This window comes from Pseudophryne corroboree, assembly GCF_028390025.1.
Source record: "Pseudophryne corroboree isolate aPseCor3 chromosome 3 unlocalized genomic scaffold, aPseCor3.hap2 SUPER_3_unloc_13, whole genome shotgun sequence".
NCBI classification, from domain to species: domain Eukaryota; kingdom Metazoa; phylum Chordata; class Amphibia; order Anura; family Myobatrachidae; genus Pseudophryne; species Pseudophryne corroboree.
The window spans coordinates 204,953-228,077 of NW_026967501.1; the positions used below are offsets into that span (position 1 = coordinate 204,953).

The 23,125-nt window shown below is 47.6% G+C and overlaps 1 protein-coding gene across 1 annotated transcript in view; it reads left to right on the forward strand.

Moving 5' to 3' along the window:
• The first annotated feature begins 231 nt into the window (after positions 1-231).
• Positions 232-23,125, forward strand: part of LOC134983331 (zinc finger protein 23-like) — a 39,165-nt gene continuing 16,271 nt past the window's right edge. Inside the window, exons 1-3 of the mRNA XM_063949040.1 lie at positions 232-291; positions 389-486; positions 6,188-7,673. Coding sequence (XP_063805110.1) covers positions 258-291; positions 389-486; positions 6,188-7,673 — 1,618 coding nt within the window. The 5' untranslated portion in view covers positions 232-257. The remainder of the gene's footprint in view (positions 292-388; positions 487-6,187; positions 7,674-23,125) is intronic.

The following is a 23,125-nucleotide window of genomic DNA, read 5'->3' on the forward strand; positions in this document are numbered from 1 at the left end:
GTGTCTGGGTGATGACTGGAGAGGTGACTGCTGGGAATGGGACATTATACAGTAACACCAGGGGATGTGTCTGGGTGATGACTGGAGAGGTGACTGCTGGGAAGGGGGCATTATACAGTAACACCAGGGGATGTGTCTGGTGATGACTGTATCACTGTGTGTGTCAGGTTCCTATAAGGTGTCAGGATGTCACTGTCTATGTCTCCATGCAGGAGGGGGAGTATATAGAGGAACACAGGGGTCTGTACAAGGACGTGATGATGGAGAATCACCGGCCCCTCACATCACTGGGTAAGAGGAGACTGTCATGTATTGTACAGGGGAGAGCAGGTATGGGGCCCCCTATAAACACACACCTGATAATCACATCACTATGTGTCTCCTACAGATGGGCCCAGTAACAGAGATACCACAGAGAGATGTCCCCGTCCTCTGTATTCCCAGGATTGTACAGAGGAGAATCACAGAATCCCACAGGAGGATCAGGTAGGTGGGATTTAGGGTCTCCCCAATATACCAAAGTGACTGTCACTATATGATCTGTAGAGAAGCTGTGTATTATACACTGATATTATACTGTTTCACCCTTAGTTTAAGCTAACACTATGCAAATGCCATTGTATTATTTTCTCATACGTCCTAGAGGATGCTGGGGTCACATCAAGAACCTTGGGGTATAGATGGGATCCACAGGAAACATGGGCACTTTAAGACTTTCAAAGGTGTGTGAACTGGCTCCTCCCTCTATGCCCCTCCTCCAGACTCCAGTTTAGAATCTGTGCCCAGGCAGACTGGATGCACACTGAGGAGCTCTACTGAGTTTCTCTGAAAATACTTTATGTTAGGTTTTTTATTTTCAGGGAGCACTGCTGGCAGCAGTCTCCCTGCTTCGTGGGACTGAGGAGAGAGAAGTCAGATCTACTTCTGTGAGTTTAAAGGCTCTGCTTCTTTGGCTACAGGACATCATTAGCTCCTGAGAGTCTGATCGCTAGGTACGCCTAGATGCTCGTTCCCAGAGCCCGCCGTCACCCCCCTTGCAGAGTCAGAAGACAGGCGAGTAGAAGAAGATCAGAAGACTTCAGTGATGGCTTTGAGGTAGCGCACAGCGGCCGCGCTGCGCGCCATGCTCCCACACTCAGGGGCACTGCAAGCTGCAGGGTGCGGGGAAGGGGGGGGCAGCAATTTAACCACAAAATAACTGACTGGCAGGAGCGGACATAGTGCCAGGGCACTGTCCGGACCCCCGCCAGTATAAAAAGTTTAAAAAAAGAGCGGGTCTGAAGCGCGCCATTATGGGGGCGGGGCTTAGCCCTCACAGCACACAGCCCAGCGCCATTTTCTCTACACAGGCTGCAGAGACGTTGGTCCTTCCTCACACTGCTGTACAAGTAACAGGGTGCAAAACGGGGAGGGGGGGGGCACAGTGATTTTGATGCATTGTATGTAATTTATAAAAGCGCTGCAGGCCTGTGACATTTTCTGTAGTATTTTCAGACCGGGTTTGGGCGCTGGTGTGTGAGTTGGCAATATCTCCCTCTGTGTCTCTCTGACACGCTTTACTGTGGGTCTGTCCCCTATATGCCCGGTGTGTCTGTGGGCGGCGGGTGCACGTGTGTCGGTATGTCTGAGGCGGAGTGCTCTTCCCAGGAGGAGACTATGTTAGGGACACAAACGGCTGTGGGAGTGACCCTATCGGCGCCGCCGACACCTGATTGGGTGAATGTTTTGAGTGCTTTAAATGATAAATAAAAGATTGGATAAATCTGAGTCCCAGAACCAGTCTTGGAAGAAATCCGTAGAGGATGTGTTGTTTCAAGTCCAGACCCCCTCGGGGTCACAAAAACGTTCATTTGCCCAGCTGGCAGACAGGGATACCGACACGGACACTGACTCAAGTGTCGACTATAGTGATGCCAGATTAGATCCAAAACTGGTAAAGAGCATTCAGTACATGGTTGTGGCTATAAAAGACTTATTACATATCACTGAGGACCCTACAGTTCCTGATACTAGGGTCACACGCTTTGTGAAAAGGTTTGGGAAAGTCCTGACAACAAGTTTCAGATTCCCAAAAGGATTGTAGTGGCGTATCCGTTTCCCTCTGGGGATAGGGAAAAATGGGAGTCACCCCCCATTGTGGACAGAGCTCTGTCAAGAGCATTGTGGATTCATCAATGGAATGCTGATGCTGACTCTAAGAAAGCTATGGAGTCTCTACCGTATAAAGGTGGTGTATTGTTTGATGATGGCTGAGTTGGTATCTACGGCTACCGCGGGTAAGTCATCATTTTAAACTTATGTGCCTGCACCACAAAAGAAAGCACACCACTATCAGATGCAGTCCTTTCAGCCCAATAAATACAGAAAGGGCCTAGGGCCTTCCTTCCTTGCTACTAGAGGAAAGGGAAAAGGTAAACGATCACCGGCCGTGACCGGTTCCCAGGAGCAGAAGTCCTCCCCGGCTTTTGCCAAGTCCCCGCATGACGCTGGGGCTCCTCTGCGAGATTCTGCACCGGTGGGGGCACGTCTCAAGCTCTTCAGTCAGTTCTGGGCTCGTTCGGCCCTGGACCCATGGGTTTTAGAAATAGTGTCCCAAGGGTGCAAACTGGAGTATGAAGACGTACCCCCTCACTGATTTTTCAAATCAGCCTTACCTGCTTCTGTTCCAGACAGGGAGGTGGTATGCGCCGCAATACAAAAATTGTGTCACACTCAAGTCATTGTCAGGGTTCCCCCGTCACAACAGGGAGAAGGTTTTTATTCGAGCCTGTTCATGGTCCCGAAGCCAGACGACTCAGTCAGACCAATCCTGAACTCGGTTGCTGGGAAAGATGGTGGCTGCCTACGAGGCCATTCAGTTTGGCAGATTCCATGCCAGAGTGTTTCATTGTGACCTGTTGGACAAGTGGTCCGGGTCCCATCTGCACATGCACCGATGGATAAACCTGTCTTCCAAGACCAGAATCTAACTCCTGTGGTGGCTGCACAGCTCTCACCTCCTAGAGGGACGCATATTCGGGATCCAGGACTGGATCTTAGTGACCACGGATGTGAGTCTCCGAGGCTGGGGAGAAGTCACGCAGGGGAAAAGCTTCCAGGGAAGATGGTCAAACTGGAAATGTGTCTACACATAAACGTTCTGGAGTTAAGGGCCATTCACAGCGGCCTTCTGCAAGCGGAACATTTTGCAATCGGCCCGTCTTGATTCAGTCGGACAACATAACAGCAGTAGCGTATTTAAACCACCAGGGCGGAATAAAGAGCAGAGCGGCAATGACAGAGGCCACAAAGGTGCTCCGTTGGCCGGAAAGTTATACAAGCGCTCTGTCAGCGATCTTCATTCCAGGAGTGGACAACTGGGAAGCAGACTTCCTCATCCATCCAGGAGAGTGGGGTCTTCATCAGGAGGTCTTTGCAGAAGTGACAAGTCTTTGGGGAATTCCTCAAATAGACATGATGGCGTCTCGCCTCAACAAGAAACTTCAGGATATTGTTCCAGGTCGGATGACCCTCAAGCAATAGCAGTGGACGCCCTAGTGACACTGTGGGTGTTTCAGTCGGTGTACGTGTTTCCTCCGCTTCCACTCATTCCAAAAGTGATAAAGATCATAAGAAGAACAAAGGTGTAACGACACAGCCGGCGCGTCGTGTCGCACAGTTGTAAAATACCCGCGGTTACTTTCCTAGCCCTGGTCCTCCCCATGGACTCCACTAATTGCCGATATGTTATTAGTTATATGCTAGGCAATATTGTATTGTAGTTATTATATTGTACAGTTATATTTATCTGTTATAATTGGAACATGTATTTTATTTGGTTATACTGTGTGCAATGTGCGTAATTATTAACAGGAATTAGTCTATGCCAGAGTGTTATTTAACATGGTAAACACTTCATTGTAATGTAAGTCCCCTAGCTGTACAATCAGATGTGATTAGGAGGAGTAGGTTCAGTAGTAAACAGGTTATGTATGGAGCTGCAGGTAATCTGATCCTATACACCCCATTGTGTACAGGAGCCCAGATACCTCGTCTCCTCTGACCTCCTGACTGACCAGCTTGTGTGATGAATAGACAGGGGAGGGTATAACAAGAGTGAGCTCTTCTGGTGAGGGAGAGAGATCTGGACAGAAGGTCAGAGAGTGAATGTACCTCTGAAGTACAGGCGCTGACGAGGCATTGCGGTGCCGTAGGTGGTGAGAATCCGTGACGCAGGACGCTGTGTGAGCTGGTATCCTAGACCAGGGGACACAGAACCACGGCCAGTGTGTAACAGCAGGAGATCGCAGGGATCTGTAATTCTAAACTACTGTGGGGACTTAGTAAGTAAGATACCATCCTGGCTTACAATTGTTAATGTTATTGGGTACTGTGTGTTTATATTTACAATAAAGGGCATTTGCCACTTTACTAAACTGTTTACCTGAGTGATCAGAGAATCTGTATCCTCATAAAAGGTTCAAGCGATCCTCATTGTTTCAGACAGGCCAAGAAGGGCTTTGTATCCAGATCTTCAGGAATTACTCATAGGAGATCCCTGGCCTCTTTCTCTGAGGGAGGATCTGTTACAGCAGGGGCCGTGCGTGTTCCAAGACTTACCGCAACTTCGTTTGACGGCCTAGAGGTTGAACGCCGGATCCTAGCCCGAAAGGGTATTCCCGAGGAAGTGATCCTCACTCTTATTCAGGCCAGGAAGGGAGTAATGTCTAAACATTACCACCGTATTTGGAGAAAATACGTGTCTTGGTGTGAATCCAAGAAGGCTCCTATGGAAGATTTTCAGTTAGGACGTTTTCTCCATTTTCTACAAGCCGATGTGGTTTCGGGCCTAAAGTTGGGCTCAATTAAAGTTCAAATTTCAGCTTTTTCAGTTTTCTGCCAAAAACAATTGGCCTCCCTTCCAGAAGTTCAGACCTTCGTGAAAGGCGCGTTGCACATCCAACCTCCATTTGTGCCCCTGTAGCACCATGGGATCTTAACGTGGTGTTGCAATTCCTTCAATCTCATTTGTTTGAACCTTTACAGAAGGTAGAGTTGAAATTCCTTACTTGGAAAGTGGTCATGCTGATGGCCTTGGCATCCGCCAGGCGGGTGTCTGAATTAGCGGCCTTGCCTCACAAGAGCCCTTATTTGATCTTCCATGAAGATAGAGCAGAGTTGAGGACTCGTCAGCAGTTTCTGCCAAAAGTGGTTTCGTCGTTACACTTGAACCAACCTATTGTGGTGCCAGTGGCTACTGACGCCTTGCTGGAATCGAAGTTTCTCGATGTAGTAAGAGCTTTGAAAATTTATGTCGCCAGAGCGGTTCAGTTTAGGAAACAGAGGCTCTGTTTGTCCTGTATGCTCACAATAAAATTGGGGCTCCTGCTTCCAAGCAGACTATTGTGCTCTGGATCTGTCATACGATTCAGCAGGCTCATGCTACGGCTGGATTGCCGTTACCGAAATCGGTGAAGGCCCAGTCTACCAGAAAGGTGGGTTCGTCCTGGGCGGCTGCCCGGGGGGTCTCGGCATTACAACTCTGCCAAGCAGCTACTTGGTCGGGTTCAAACACCTTTGCGAAGTTCTACAAGTTAGATACCCTGGCTAATGAGGACCTCATATTTGGTCAAACAGTGCTGCAGAGTCATCCACACTCTCCCGCCCATTCTAGAACTTTGGTTCTTGATGTGACCCCAGCATCCTCTAGGACGTATGAGAAAATAGGATTTTAATATCTATCGGTAAATCCTTTTCTCTTAGTCCATAGAGGATGCTGGGCGCCCGTCCCAGTGCATACTGTATCTGCAGTTATTAGTTATGGTTACATACATACTGTGTTACGTTTATAGTCAGTCTGTTGGTGATGTTGTTCATGCCGTTGACTTGCGTTGTATTAAAAGCCATGTTGTACGGCGTGCTTGAGGTTTGAGCTGGTATGTATCTCACCTTAGTTTAACTATAAATCCTTTTCCTCGAAATGTCCGTCTCCCTGGGCACAGTTCCTATAACTGAAGTCTGGAGGAGGGGCATAGAGGGAGGAGCCAGTTCACACCCCTTTGAAAGTCTTAAAGTGCCCATGTCTCCTGTGGATCCCGTCTATTCCCCATGGTTCTTGATGTGACCCCAGCATCCTCTACAGACTAAGAGAAAAAGATTTACCGGTAGGTATTAAAATCCTTTTTATAGTGTTGTTGTTTTTTTTTAGGTAGAACGTCTGTCTGATATTAAAACAGAAGATATAGAGGGAGAAGGAGAGACGTATGTGACTGATATGAAGGCAGCAGATACAGAAGGAGAAGAAGAGACGTATGTGACTGATATGAAGGCAGAAGATATAGAGAAAGAAGAAGAGACGTGTGTGACTGATATAAAGGCAGAATATACAGAGGGAGAAGAAGAGACGTATGTGACTGATATGAAGGCAGAAGATATAGAGGGAGAAGAAGAGACGTATGTGACTGATATAAAGGCAGAAGATCTAGAGGGAGAAGAAGAGACGTATGTGACTGATATGAAGGCAGAAGATATAGAGAAAGAAGAAGAGACGTATGTGACTGATATAAAGGCAGAAGATATAGGGGGAGAAGAAGAGACGTATGTGACTGATATAGAGGGAAAAGAAGAGACGTACGTGACTGATCTAAATGCAGAAGATAGAGAGGGAGAAGAAGAGACGTATGTAACTGATATGAAGGCAGAATATATAGAGGGAGAAGAAGAGACATATGTGACTGATATAACGGCAGAAGATACAGAGAGAGAAGAAGAGACGTATGTGACTGATATAACGGCAGAAGATACAGAGGGAGAAGAAGAGACGTATGTGACTGATATAAAGACAGAAGATACAGAGGGAGAAGAAGAGACGTATGTGGGTGATATAAAGGCAGAAGATATAAAGGGAGAAGAAGAGACGTATGTGACTGATATAAAAGCAGAAGATCTAGAGGGAGAAGAAGAGACGTATGTGACTGATATAAAGGCAGAAGATATAGAGGAAGAAGAAGAGACGTATGTGACTGATATAAAGGCAGAAGATACAGAGGGAGAAGAAGAGACGTATGTGACTGATATAAAGGCAGAAGATATAGAGGGAGAAGAAGAGACTTATGTGACTGATATAAAGGCAGAAGATATAGAGGAAGAAGAAGAGACGTATGTGACTGATATAAAGGCAGAAGATATAGAGGGAGAAGTAGAGACGTATGTGACTGATATAAAGGCAGAAGATATAAAGGGAGAAGAAGAGACGTATGTGACTGATATAAAGGCAGAAGATATAGAGGGAGAAGAAGAGACGTATGTGACTGATATAAAGGCAGAAGATATAGATGGAGAAGAAGAGACGTATGTGACTGATATAAAGGCAGAAGATACAGAGGGAGAAGAAGAGACGTATGTGACTGATATAAAGGCAGAAGTTATAGAGGGAGAAGTAGAGACGTATGTGACTGATATAAAGGCAGAAGATATAGAGGGAGAAGAGACGTATGTGACTGATATAAAGGCAGAAGATATAGATGGAGAAGAAGAGACGTATGTGACTGATATAAAGGCAGAAGATACAGAGGGAGAAGAAGAGACGTATGTGACTGATATAAAGGCAGAAGATACAGAGGGAGAAGAAGAGACGGATGTGAGGGGTGATCAGCAGTGTAAGGAGGAGGAGATCCCTACAGATATCAGCACAGGTGAGTAATAAACACTTATTACAGAAGTCACATATTCTCATTGCTCAGTCACTACAGCAATCTCTTATCCTACACCCTCCTCCGCCATCAGCCCTGTTCTCAGTTGGGTGTTTATAACAGAAGTTTATCCATGACAAATATCACATGGAGAGTTATTACAAACAACACTATAATGTTATTAAAAATAACAAGCAGAAGTTTATTATTATTATTAAGGATTATATATAGCAGTGGATGCAGAGGTGCATAGGTAACTGTGTAACACACGTGTAGAGAAATATATATAAGAAGACAATCTCTTATAATAATGGCTATATGACACTCATTTCGTATGTGAATCGCAGCTTCTTAGTCAGTGATCACATGAAACAATATAGGTAGTGGAGAGGAACAGAGCGCTGTGACCAGACGCTTCCTAAGGCCGCGCGTCCCACGGTCACGGAATGGATTTCGGTCACATGGGACCTGGCCAATTAGAGGATTCATGGTTACAATCGCCTGTTACTGACTCCACACACTGGACAGTGGGCGGGAACAATGCTGCCACCACCAGACTCCTGGTTCCCGTGGCTCGGTTCTGCTCCGTATACGTTGAAACGCTGTCTTACCACACCTGTGTGGTGATGACTGATCCCCACTGGTCACCTGACCAGGGCTCTTCATGGTAGCTGGCTGAAGGCGGAGCTTGGAGATGCCAGGGTTACCCTGGACAGCAGAACGGGGCTACGTTTGGCATACCCCTGCTGGTCACAAGATGAAGTGGTTGTCTTGAGGAAAAAGATGTTTATTCGCTGAAATCAAGTCCTGAAAAGGCCCCTCCCTTTTCCCAGGGGATATCATACAGCCAGATGTTTACACAGAAAGAAGATGGTATAAAACCTACACAGGGCTCACAGCACTCTATACAGTAATAACACTATCTCCGGGGGTAAGCCCTCCATGTCTTTTCTATCCCGTCTGGATAATAAATAAATGACATTGTAAAAGGAGATAACTGCATGAATCAGTTTGTTTTGTGCAGCTTGTTACATTCCACCTACCTCAGTTTCTGGGTACCAGCCAGCTCCTTCAGTCTCTGGGCAGGAACCCCCATGGGCTTCCTTTTTCTCAGTTACTGGGTCATATAACTGACCACCTGGCTGCTGCTACAGTTATTCCCCCTGTGGGAGTTCCTCAGCAGGTATATACTGCTATATCAGTCCCCAATGTCTCTGGCTATGCCAGTCACAGCCATTAATCCCCTTCGGTGGACGTGCTCTCTACCTCAGTACAGAGCCTGACACAAACCTATGTGGCCTTCCAGCAGATGTTACTGAATGACAGGCCTTTACCCTCTAGGGCCACTAGGCGTACTGTCTCATCCTCTCATCTGCACAAATTACATATTCAGAGGCATCATCTGGTGAAGAAGAAGAGGCAGATTTCTCTCTCAAATGGTCCCCCTCAGAAGGGTAGGAGGTTCACTTGCCCTGGATGTGGCTGCACTGAGTACTGGTCAAATCCATCCTGAAAGTGGAGGATGATGAGCCTGCTCCTGAACCGAAAAACTTGCACCGTTTTATGCTCCAAGGAGGAGTTTCCTCAGCCTGAACACCTTATGGAACTGCCTAAGCAATTAACTTCTTTCTACACTGTTCCAGCTACTGACTGTACAAAGTGAGAGATTCTCCCACTGGTGGATTCTCATTGTGCACGTTTGGTGAAATCACCCACCTTGCCTATTCCTTCAACGTCTTCCTTAAAGAAAACTGTGGATAGCAGAATGGCCTCCAAAGCGTCGGCTACCTCTGTCCTTGCTAGACGCATCTCCTCACTCTGCTTAAGGAAAGAGGATATGGATTCTAAGAAGGCATTGGGATTCTTACCCTTCATGGGGGATATCTTATATGGAGCGGAATTGGATAAAATAATGGCTACACTAGCGGCTGCCAAGACGGCTTTCCTGCCCTTGGCTCATTCGCCAAGGGCTCGGACATCCACTTTTCGTGCCTTTTGCCCACAAGGGAAAGCCAGACCTTCCTTGGACAAAAAAGTCTACTGAGACTACAAACCTAGGTCCAAGCAGGCCACCAGCCAAATGTGATGACAGGCTTGTAGCATGACAGGGTGGGCTTCCTCCTGAGGGACCCCAGGGTGGTAGGCCAATTTCTTTTGTTTGTGCACGCCTGGTGCCTAACTACAACAGACGCCTGAGTGCAAGAAGTGGTCTCTCATGGGTACGCTGGCTACTTCAAGAGACGACCCCCTCAACAGTTCTTTTGTACAGGCCTCCCTTCAGACCCCAGCAAGGTTTTGGCCCTACAAAAGGTTATTCAATCCCTCCTGCAATCAGGAGTGAAGATACCAGTCCCTTGCTCCACGGGACCGGGTTTTATTCAACACTATTCCTGATGCAGAAACCGAATGGATCTCATCGACCTATGGTAAACCTTAGTCTCTCAAATTTGTCAGAGTACCCAAGTTCCATATGGAAACGCTATGCTCCATTGTTCTAGCAATGGATCGGGGGATTTCATGGTGACTAGACATATAGGATGTTTACTTGCATGTTTCTATAGTACCTTCCCACCAATAATTCCTACGGTTTGCTATTATTCACCAAAATTACCAATTTCAGGCATTGCCTTTTTGGACTCTCCACTGCGCCCAGGGTCTTCAAGAAAATTATGGCAGTACATATACGTTGTCAGGGAGTCAGAATTCTTCTTTATCTGGATGACCTGGAGGTACTAAACAACTGTCTCCAGCTGACTATTTCCTTCCTACAACAAATATGGCTCATCAACTGGAAGAAGTCATCCCTCACGCCTTCACAGTGTATGATACATCAGAGAGAACTTTTGTAATCTCGAGTCCAGAGGCTCTTCCTGACCACTTTTTCCGAGGGGTCTTTGGAAGTTCAAACAAGAAGGAGGTACCATCAAAGTGGTAGTCCCGACATGGCCCATATGTCATTGGTTCTTCGATCTACAGAACCTATCCATAGACGCTCCCTTTCCACTTCCCCAGCTACCAGACTTGTAGTCTGAGGGTCCCTGTCTACCTCCAGACCTAGCTCATCTAAATTTGATGGCGTGGCTCTTGAGTCATCCATCCTAAGAGCAAAAGGATTCTCAGTCGGTTGTCCAAACCATGCTTAAAGCGAGAAAGCTGGAATTTGCCCGTATCTATTATCGGGTGTGGCATATATACCTTCAGTGGTGCGCTACAATGTGCTATAACCAACAGTTTTATAGAGTATCTAGGATTCTCACCTTCCTCCAAGCTGGACTTCGCTTAACAACGTTGAAAGTGCACATCTCGGCGCTTTCCATCTGGTTCCAACAGTAAATTACTTCACTACCGGATGTTCGTACCTTTCTCCAAGGTGTACTCCATGTTCAACCTCCATATGTAACTCAGGTAGTGCCATGGGATTTATCAGTGGTCCTCAAAGCTTTTCAGAAGCCTCCGTTTGAACCTCTGGAATCAGTGGATCTACAGTGGTTAACGAAAACAAAAGCCGTATTCCTGCTAGCTTTTGCTTCCGCAGGGTATCAGATTTGGGAGTGCTGTCCTCTCGCTCCCCCTTTCTTATTTTTCATAGGGACAGGATTCTACGTACCAGGCCCAATTTCCTTCCTAAGGTAATGTCCCAGTCACATATTAATGAGGTAATTGTGGTAGTGGCCTTCCTCTCTCCAAACTTTTGACTGGGGAGCCCTCCCTTGATGTGGTCATTGCTCTAAGGAGTTATGTGGATCGTTCCAGTTCCCTTTGGAAATCAGACTCCCTCTTTGTCCTTTGTGGCCTCAACAAGAGGGGGTGACCAGCAGACAAACAGACTCTGACCAGATGGATTTGTATGACTATATCAGAAGTGTAGAGTCAGGCTGACCTTCCTGTACCCGATACAGTTTCAGCTTATTCTATTCACTCTGTGGGTCCCTTGTGGGCAGCACACCGTGGCGTGTCTGCAGGACAATTGTGCAAGGTGGGTACATGGTCTTCTATCATTTCTTAGGTTGTATGCCTTTGATACATTCACTTCCCAAGATGCTTCATTTGGATGCTGGATTCTTTTATCCACTCAAGAGCATCCCTTCCCTTAAATAACTGCTTTGGGATATCCCCATGATAATCCCTGTGGAGCCATATGGAACCCAAAGAAGAAAATGAGAGTTATGGTAAAACTTTCTATGACCGGAAGGTCCCGTATGACAGCCCTCTCCGCTTTGTGTCCCGTCCCCAGTCACAGAATGGAGTTTTAGGTCACACGGGACCTGGCCACATAGGGGATTCCCACTTATCGTCAGTAGCCGCCTGTTACTGACTCCACCCACTGCGCAGTGGGCCGATACTATGCTGCCACCACCAGACTCATCATAGCCATGGTGTCTGGAACCACGGTTCTGCTCTGTATGCGTCAACACACTGTCTTACCACACCTGTGTGGTGTTGACGAATCCTCACTAGTCACTTGACTAGGCCTCTAACCGGTAGCTGGCTGGAAGCAGAGATGAAGACACTGGGTGCTCCCAGGACAGACGCAAAATGGAGCTAGGTTTGGCCTAGCTCTGCAGGTCACAAGATGAAGCAGTCATCTTGAGCCAGATGTTTATTTACTCAAATAGCCTTCAAAAAGACTTCCCTATTGCTAGGGGCAACAGCAATACAGCAAGATGTTACAGCAGAAAGTAGTTGTTATAATAGAGCTCACAGGCCTCCTCGTTTTATACAGTGAAACCACACTGCATCTCAGGAGTAGCCCCCCCCCCCCCCGAGTCCTTTCCATCCAATCAGGATATCTTACAAAATATTAATAAATTAAATTTTAAAAGGATGTATGTACATGAAGCAATTTCCTCCTTTCTGTCACACACACAGTTTGGTGTCCTTTAAAGTCCAGTCCTTACCACCAGGGAGTTTACAATTCGCCTATGATACATTTATCACATAGCTTCAAGATACGGTTTGTATTTGATTTCCCAAACAAATGTTCCTCATCCTTCCTGCATATACCATTCAGGATTCATATATCAATCAAACCAGCTACATAAATAAATACAGGTTCCAAACCCATACCAATCCATACCACTTTACATATTCACACAGTCTCAGCATTTACCTGCCGGGCACTGTCCAACATCAAAAAGGTTTTTCTGCTGCGGGGTACACTGGGCTCCACAAGGATAGACATTGGGGTGTAGAGTAGGATCTTGATCCGAAGCACCAACAGGCTCAAAAGCTTTGACCTTCTTCCCATGATGCATAGCGCCGCCTCCTATATCACCCCGCCTCCATGCACAGGAGCTCAGTTTGTAGTTGGTGCTTGCAGTGCAAGCATGTAACAGGAGGGGCTGCTCAGCAGCTCTAGAAAAAGCTTTTTCTGAGGAAAAAAGAAGACTACAAGGGCTGCAGCAGAGGCACAGATTGTGCTGGATGTCAGTAGACATTGCCTGCTGCAGCTCCATCTCTCCCCCAGCGGCGCTGTACACTCCCGAGCCCTGGTGGCCGGGTACCTACAGCGGAGGCTCCGGTTTTCTTCACGTTAGACACACACGGCTGGGGCTCTCCGGGATCGCGTGGCCGCGCTTCGGGAGGTGGTAAGTGGGTCCCACTTGCGGGACCCGGTCTTTATCGCGATCTGGCGCGGTCAGTGGGAGGCGGGCCGCGCGCGCACGCTGGCGGTGGACACTGTGGCAGTACAGGCGATCCCACTAGATCACCAGGGCATGGGCGCAGGTCAGGTTTTCTCTCTAAACCAATTCTTATATCGCCCACAGTACCCAGTGGTTTTGCCAGCAGGGGGATAGAGCTTAGACCTGAAGCCCCTCCCCCAGCCCCAGGGCGCCATTTCCAGCAAGTGTTCCCGCCCTGGAGCTGCATATCTGTCTCTCCCTCACTCCCTGGCAGTGTCTGTGGCGCCATTATCCCTCAGCTCACTGTTCCTGGTACTGCTTGGGCAAATCCTCCTATGTGAAGCCGCCTGGTTGTCAGCGCTGTGACCTTTACATGACACTTAAGTATTCTACCTGCCTTTTTAGTCAGTGTTAGTAAGAAAGTGTGCATTTAGTCAGGGTTTTATAGTACAATTACCCTGTGATATACATCCAGTTCTTACTGTGTACTGTTATATCTATTGTTATATAGCTGTGTAAGCTAGTCCAGTGCAGTATTATTGTCAGTAATAACCTCTGCATTGTACAGACTGTGACTATCTGTGTGTGCATTTGATAGCTGAGTGGTGTTCATTTTGTGTCTTTCACTCAACCTGCTATCCCTATATTCTATAACCTGAGGGGGCTTGGTGCGTCAGGTGTTATCTAATATAGGATTTTCACAAAGATATACTGTATTACATATTTTCTCTGTGATTTAGTCACCATATCTCTCCTTTATCTCTGCTGGTGCTGACTACACTGCGCAGGGGTTTGGGTTTAGAGGTATAGTGCTGCTGATAATTGTACTGTGTTACCTGATACTGCAAGTTATATCATGTCTGCTTCTGAGGGTAACGGTTCTGGGGCTGAACACACTGCTGGTGTTGCTGAAGCCACAGGGCCATATGAGGAGAATATAGCAGCTGTGGGCTCTGGTTCTGGGGGCTCCTTGCCCCCCAGTGGGACTGTGGCAGCGGAGGCACATACTGACCCACCGTGGGCCGCTTTTTCCACGCTTCTGCATATGCTAGTTCATAAACTAACTCCCCCTAGGGGACCCCCAATGCTGGTACAACCGTATGTGGTCCCTGCAGCTAACCCGCCGTGGGCGGACGATTTATCTGCTCATTTAAAGAAGTTGAACCAGTCCTTGACTACTAAAAAGTCTGACCAACGCTCGCCTAAGTCCAAGAGGTCCTCTAAGCGAGCGCTTATCTCCTCACAATCCACTGCTGTCACTGACACCTCGTCTGATGAAGACGGCACATATACTGACCCCTCAGGTTCTGACTCAGATATGGCTATCCCCTCGCGCCAGAGCTGTCTAAAAATTGGGAAACACCTCCAGTGGACTCACATGTGGCTAGGATGGGGGTTTCCTTAGCTCTACCTGTCACTACCGTCACGTCTCTAAAAGAGCCTACGGATAAACGTGTGGAGGGTTGTCTGAAAGCAATTTACACCCTCACGGATGCTGCACAAAGGCCCACTATTGCAGTTACATGGGCTGCAGAGGCTATTGAAGCATGGGCCTTGGAGTTAGAAGCTGAAATCTCTTCTGACCATGCTAGACAATGTTATATATTGTCACAGCTTCTTGATATATTAAAGAGGCGGCTTCTGATGCCGGTGTTCTGGCAGCCATGGCTTCTACTACGTCAGTCCTGGCTCGCCGACTATTGTGGCTGAGATCCTGGTCTGTGGATCTGGATTCTAGAAAAACCCTGGAGGTACTCCCTTTCAAGGGAGATATTCTGTTTGGGGAGGACTTAAATAAGATAGTGGCTGACTTGGCTACTACCAAAACTGTCTGTCTGCCTAATACCGCTCCTTCTGTGTCGAAGGCTAAAGGTACGTCCTTTCGCCCCTTTCGTCCTTCAGGTAAAGCAAAAGGTCAGGCGTACCATAAGCAGGCCCGCACTTCCAAACCTGGTAAGCCGAAGCCCAAAAGAGCCTGGGCTGCCCGTCAGCCAGTCACCAAGACCGATAAGCCTGCCGCATGACGGGGCGGGCCTCCCCCTGGGGATCCCAGGGTGGGGGGCCGGCTTCTAGGGTATACCCAGGAATGGTTGAAGACCACTTCAGATGCCTGGGTACGGGAAGTCGTCACTCGGGGTTACACCATAGCCTTCAAATACCGACCCCCTCATCGATTTTTCCAGACAGACGTCCGTTTGGACCAGACAAAGGCAAAAACTCTACACTTGGTGGTACAGACCCTCCTGGATACAGGAGTCGTAGTATAGGTGCCTCTTGCTCAGAGGGGCCGGGGGTACTATTCTCTGCTGTTTCTAGTCCCGAAACAGAATGGGTCCTCCCGGCCCATTCTCAACCTCAAGGCATTGAACAGGTTTGTGAAGGTTTCCAATTTCCGTATGGAAACCCTTCACTCTATAGTTCTGGCCTTGGAACCTGGGGACTACATGGTCTCCCTGGACATACAGGATGCTTACCTGCATATTCCTATAGCAGTGTCACATCAACAATACCTGAGGTTCGCTATTGGCAACCTCCATACCAGTTTCGGGCGTTACCTTTTGGTTTAACAACGGCTCCGCGAGTCTTCACCAAAGTCATGGCGGTGATGACGGTGGTACTCCGCCGTCAAGGGGTCAGGATACTGCCGTATCTGGACGACTTGTTAATCCTGGCAAATTCCCCAGATCTTCTCCTACGTCATCTGGATATGCCGGTCCGGTTTCTACAAGCCCACGGGTGGCTCATCAACTGGAAGAAATCCTCCCTGGTCCCTGCTCAGAGCATGATGCACCTGGGAGCGTTATTGGACAGTCACAACCAGAGGTTTTTCTTGTCTCAGGAGAAAGTCCTGAAGCTTCAGGACAGGATTTGTTGCTTCCTTTCTCGTCCGAAAGTGTCGATACATTCGGCAAGGCGGGTGCTGAACCTAATGGTATCCGCATTTGACATGGTGGAGTATGCTCGATTCCATTCTCGCCCCAACCAGAGGCTGATTCTAGCCAAGTGGGACGGCCTGCCTCACCAGATCAGATCTCAAATGATCTTATTGACTCTGGAGGTCCGTCTGTCGCTACACTGGTGGCTCCGGGACCTACAATTGTGCAGGGGTCGTCCCTTCTGGATATCCAACTGGGTCCTGTTGACGACAGATGCCAGTCTAAGAGGTTGGAGCATGGTGCTGGAGCAACACTCCCTTCAGGGTCGGTGGACCAAGGAGGAATCTCTCCTCTCGATCAACATTCTGGAATTGCAGGTGGTCTTCAATGCGTTGAACCTGGCCCAGCATTTAATTCAGAACCATCCTGTTCAAGTACAGTCGGACAATGCCACCACGGTGGCTTACATAAATCATCAAGGCGGCACTCAAAGCCGTTTGGCAATGAAGGAAGTCTCACGGATTCTACGTTGGGCGGAACCCCATTTACCGGCCATATCGGCAATCTTCATTCCGGGAGTCCTGAATTGGGAAGTGGACTTTCTCAGTCGTCAGGACGTGCATGCCGGCGAGTGGGGCCTCCATCCAGAAGTGTTTCAACTCCTCGTGGAAAAGTGGGGTCTTCCAGACATGGATCTGATGGCGTCTCAACACTATCACAAGGTTCCGGTCTTCGGAGCAAGGACATGGGATCCTCAAGCAGCATTCCTGGATGCGCCTGCGGTGCCGTGGAGGTTTCGGCTGCCATATGTGTTCCCTCCGGTGTCACTCCTGCCCAGGGTAATTCGGAAGTTCAAGCAAGAAAAAGGAAATCTGCTTCTCATAGCTCAGGCGTGGCCCAGACAGCACTGGTTCTCAGACCTTCAGGGTCTATCGTCAGAGCGTCCTATTCTACTTCCACAACGCCCAGACCTCCTTGTTCAGGGCCCCTGTGTCTACCAGGACCTAGCCCGGCTGTCTTTGACGGCGTGGCTCTTGAAGCTTCCGTCTTGAGGGCTAAGGGTTTTTCTGAAGAGGTCATTAAAACTATGTTGCGGGCCCGGAAACCAGCTTCTGCTCGGATTTACCATAGGGTCTGGCATTCCTACTTTGGTTCGCATCTAACAATTATGACGCTTCCAAGTTTAGTACAGCCAAGCTTTTGGCTTTTTTTGCAGCAAGGCCTAGAGTTTTGGCCTGCGTCTGGCCTCCCTAAAGGTTCATATTTCTGCCTTGTCGGTGTGGTTTCAGAGAAAAATTGTGACTTTGCCTGATGTTCATACTTTCACTCAGGGTGTGTTGTGTATCCAACCTTCCTATGTCCCGCCTGTGGCTCCTTGGGACTTGTCAGTGGTTTTGGAGGCGTTGCAGGAGCCTCCATTTGAACCTCTTGGTTCAGCTGACCTTAAGTGGCTTTCCCTTAAGGTGGTGTTCTTGCTGGATATTGCCTCTGCTAGAAGAGTGTCGGATTTGGTTGCCTTGTCTTGTAGTTCCCCATATCTGATTTTTCACCGTGACAGGACGGTTCTTAGGATTCGTCCCGGATATTTACCTAAGGTGGTTTCTTCGTTCCACCTTAATCAGGAGATTGAAGTTCCGGCCTTTGTGTCTCCTGATTTGTCTCCCAAAGAGTGGTCTTTGGATGTGGTACGGGCTCTCCGTATCTATGTAAAGAGAACTGCTTCTGTTAGGAAATCTGATTCTCTCTTTATTCTGTTTGTATTTCACAAATGGGGCTGGCCTGCTCACAAGCAGACTTTGGCCAGATGGATTAGAATGGTGATTGCACATGCTTATGTGAGGGCTGGTCTGTCAGCTCCTGCTCACATTACTGCCCATTCTACTCGGTCTGTTGGACCTTCTTGGGCGGCCCGCCGTGGTGCGACCCTTGTACAATTGTGCATGGCGGCTACGTGGTCCTTAGTGAACATGTTCATTAGGTTCTATGCCTTCGATACCACCGCTTTCTAGGATGCTTCCTTTGGACGCCGGGTTCTTGTGCCCGCTACTGTGAGTCCCCTCCCATTTAGGACATCCCCAATGTCTATCCTTGTGGAGCCCAGTGTACCACGCATCAGAAAACGAGTTTTATGGTAAGAACTCACCTTTGTTAAAACTCTTTCTGCGAGGTACACTGGGCTCCACAAGGCGCCCACCCTGACGCACTGAGCTTCTTTGGGTTGGTATGGCATTAGCCGCTGACACTTCTCCTGTTGGGAGAGTGTGTTTGTTGCAATTGGCAGTTGTCGTCTCTTTTACTTGCTACTACATTGGGCTGGTAACAAAACTGAGCTCCTGTGCACGGGGGCGGGGTGATATAGGAGGCGGCGCTATGCATTTTGGGAAGAAGGTCAAAGCTTTTGAGCCTGTTGGTGCTTCAGATCAAGATCCTACTCTACACCCCAATGTCTATCCTTGTGGAGCCCAGTGTACCTCTCAGAAAGAGTTTTAACAAAGGTAAGTTCTTACCATAAAACTCGTTTTTCATTCACAAGATCTGCTAGGAGAGGGCAATTATCAGCCCATTTCCTGGTCACAGAAGGTAGGGGATCATTATTCAGTCCTACATAGTAAGTGCATTTTTCCCTTTAAAATACATGTGACCACATCTTACATATAAATACATGTAAACATGCAATCCTACAGCTGTGCACAGAGCACTACATATAACATGGTAAAACACATCATTAAACATATTTTTAAGCAGTCCGCGCCCGCCGCTCTAAGTACATTTCAAATATGGTGCCTAGCACCAGTTGTCCTTAAAATGGCGCTGGGCACTTAAGGTTTAACCCCTTATGTGCCGTGGCCGCCATTAACCATGTGGCCCCCAGGGTCTCCGGCCACACTTACCTTTTGTTAATTCTTTCTTCGAGGTCGATAGGGTCCACAGGTTGCCCACCCTGACACACCTGGATTCTGTGGGTGACTCTTCGTAGTCACCGGTTCCCTACTCTTATCAGAAAGTGTGTGTTCTTCTGTGTGCCACAATCTCCCTTCTCTCCTGTCCTGCTCCTGCCTTGGGCTTGTTGGCAAAACTGAGCATGCCTGAGTATGGAGGTGTGGTATAGGGGGGAAGGACCAATGCTTCTTGAGATACCAGAAACGTAACTGCTTGTTGCCCAGGTCCTTCACCACCTGCATCCCCCATGGTAATCCCTGTGGACCCTATGGACCTCAAAGAGAGTAAACAAAGGTAAGTTTTACCATCACTCTCGTTTTTCTGTAGCTTACTTGTTGGTTCTCTGCCACATGAAGGCAAACCGAGAACTGAGTTCACTACCAGAGATCACCAGTCCGATCTTTGTATCAGTCCTGGATGTCGCCAATGGTATTCTGCGCATGCATGCACAATGCACCATGGGAGGTCGCTGGCTTCAGGGGACCATGCCGTAGATAGGACCCAGAACTGCTTCATAGTTCCCAATTTCTAAAGCAGAGTAATGGGACCTGTATGTAACATCTGTATACATTAAAGGATGAAGAAATACAAAATTGGTCCGTAAGGTACTGGCATTGCTAGTATAGAGACCTCATAGGTAGAGATTTGCTTCATAATTCATGAGGAAACCAATGATTATGGGGATTCTGTACGGATGTCCTGGAGAAGGTATCCAGACCATCCCTGTGTACAGAGTGGGGATCATGTAAAGAGGGAGAGAATTCCTGTTGGTGGTTTATTTGAGCACCTTGTATTTTCAGGTCTACAGCATCAGCTAGAGTGGCTACTGGAAGGGCCTGGCTATAGGGCCTTGTGCTAGGGGAAGGACCTGGCTATAGGCCTCTGGGCTAGGGGAAGGGACTGGCTATAGGCGTCTGGGCTAGGGGAAGGGACTGGCTATAGGCCTCTGGGCTAGGGGAAGGGCCTGGCTATAGGGCCTTGTGCTAGGGGAAGGACCTGGCTATAGGCCTCTGGGCTAGGGGAAGGGACTGGCTATAGGCGTCTGGGCTAGGGGAAGGGACTGGCTATAGGCCTCTGGGCTAGGGGAAGGGCCTGGCTATAGGCGTCTGGGCTAGGGGAAGGGACTGGCTATAGGCCACTGGGCTAGGGGAATGGCCTGGCTATAGGCCTCTGGGCTAGGGGAAGGGCCTGGCTATAGGCCTCTGGGTTAGGGGAAGGGACTGGCTATAGGCGTCTGGGCTAGGGGAAGGGCCTGGCTATAGGCCACTGGGCTAGGGAAATTAACTGGATATAGGCCCCTGGGCTAGGGGAAGGGCCTGGCTATAAGCCCCTGGGCTAGGGAAAGGGCCTGGCTATAGGCCCTTTGGGCTAGGGAAACAACCTGGATATAGGCACCTGGGCAGCAGATGCTTGGTCAACCATTTATAGGGGCCCTGTCTTCTGGAGACAAATTAGGTGATACTAAACTTCTCTGGCAAAAGTGACGGTGTAATTATTCTTATTCTCCATCACGTCAGCATTCTAAAGACTTAAGAAACTATAGGTCAGTAAGACAATATAGTACGAACTATAGGTCAGTAAGACAATACAGTAGGAAACTATAGGTCAGTAAGACAATACAGAAGGAAACTATAGGTCAGTAAGACAATACAGAAGAAAGCTATAGGTCCGTAAGACAATACAGAAGGAAACTATAGGTCAGTAAGACAATACAGTAAGCAACTATATGTCAGTAAGACAATACAGTATGCAACTATAGGTCAGTAATACTACAGTAGGAAACTATAGGTCAGTAAGACGATACAGTAAGCAACTATAGGTCAGTAAGACAATACAGTAGGAAACTATAGGTCAGTAAGACAATACAGTAGGAAACAATCTAATAAACCCAATATTTGGAAATAAATGAGAGCGCAATTGCAATTAAAAATATAGTAAATACTTTAATACATGCACAACATATATTAGACAAAATTAAAAACAAAGTTATTCTAAAAAGTCAAATTGATTATTGGTGCTTGACACCCCCCCCCCCCAGAGGGTTCCACAACCTGTAACTGATCCGGTAATTGCCTGTAAATCAATCACTGTCTCAAATGTTGGTAGCTTTTTCTACTATGTTTGAATAGAGTTCCACAGAATGATGGTTTTTTAGAAGTAAATCTGATGCTCACCGCTGCTGGAGTTCAATAGCAATAAACTTCCCAATATCTGGTGCAGCAGAGGGAGAAGGAGCATACACCTCTCTGGATCCAAATGCCGTATGAAGAGAGGAAAGAGTGGCTGTCAGCAGCGCCGCTCACAGATTGTTGTAGATAATTGTGGAGTACGGAGCACGGGCTGACAGGGACACTGTGACAGCCACTCTTTCCTCTCTTCATACGGCATTTGGATCCAGAGAGGTGTATGCTCCTTCTCCCTCCGCTGCACCAGATATTGGGAAGTTTATTGCTATTGAACTCCAGCAGCGGTGAGCATCAGATTTACTTCTAAAAAACTATCATTCTGTGGAACTCTATTCAAACATAGTAGAAAAAGCTACCAACATTTGAGACAGTGATTGATTTACAGGCAATTACCGGATCAGTTACAGGTTGTGGAACCCTCTGGGGGGGTGTCAAGCACCAATAATCAATTTGACTTTTTAGAATAACCTTTTAGAATAACTTTGTTTTTAATTTTGTCTAATATATGTTGTGCATGTATTAAAGTATTTACTATATTTTTAATTGCAATTGCGCTCTCATTTATTTCCAAATATTGTCTTTAATTAGGTGATAATCCAAATCACCAGTTGGGAGCAGCAACTACAATTATTTATTTACAAGTGTTCAATTAGACTTAAGGGAAACTTGCGCCTGATAAACAAGTGTTATTGTTTATTATTGTTTTTTATAATCTAATAAACCCTTTCACATGAGTTCTAACACTGCACAACTGCACAGTACTGCGACAATTGCATGAGAAAATTAAACATTTGCACTAAAACCTTTGGCGAATTATCACTTTTTGCGGATAATTGGATAGTGTTAGGATCTCCTGCTCTGTGCTGCCACGTCGCCATGGCAACCGGGAGGCAAGTGTTAGCGAAGTAACCTGAGCGCAGCTGATACTCCGGTCCGGGTTTTTACTGTGTAGTGGTTACAGGCTCCGTGCACGGCAGGGAATCCGGCGCTGGTTTTGTGCTGACTGTGAGGTCTGAGTGGGGTGTGGACAGCATCTGCTATATAAACCATCCTCTCAGGCTAGGCAAATGCTGCTGAATCTTTGTTTGTTAGTCAGTTCCAGAGAGTTAGCTAGTACTGTGTGACTTTGTATTTACTTGTTGCTTACTGCGAATAGGCCTTGGGATTCGGTACTTCATTCTGCCAATCCGGACCTAGCAGTAAGACTGGAGTCAGTTGTTTTACCTGCTGGGGTTCTTTTGCTATTCTGTGAACCCAGCAGGTTTGCGGCTGTACTCTCAGACCTGCCTGCTTAATCCTCCCTCACTGTGCAGGGCGTCCAGGTGTCAGTTTAGTGGCAGTAAGCTGAACCTGTGCCCTGCAAGTGGGGGTTAGGATTGTGGATACTCTCCTTGTGTCTATATTTCTATCTCTGACCAAGGAGTTTATTCCCACACCCGTTGGTAACCCTTTGGGGTTTTTTCTGTTGCTCTTAGCAACATCATTTCGGGTGGTCCACATGTTAAATCACTACATCTCGCTTCATTGTCCGCTCTATTCCATCTGAGCATTCCTGACACTAGGGAGACACCCAGTTCCTGAGCCTTTGGGCTTCTCCATTCACTTTGTGTTTATTAGTTATTCCATCACCTCATGTGTATGTTATGTTATACTGTCTGTGAGTTAGTTTGCTTCGCATCCCTCTCTGTTCATACACCGGTATACTCCTGTTAGCACTGGTGTGCGTAACATATTCAGCAGCCCTACTCCTGTTGAAATTTTGTGAGCATACCCCTCAAAATACTTTGCAACAGGTGGTCGATCAGGTGCAGGTCCTGACTCGACAATTT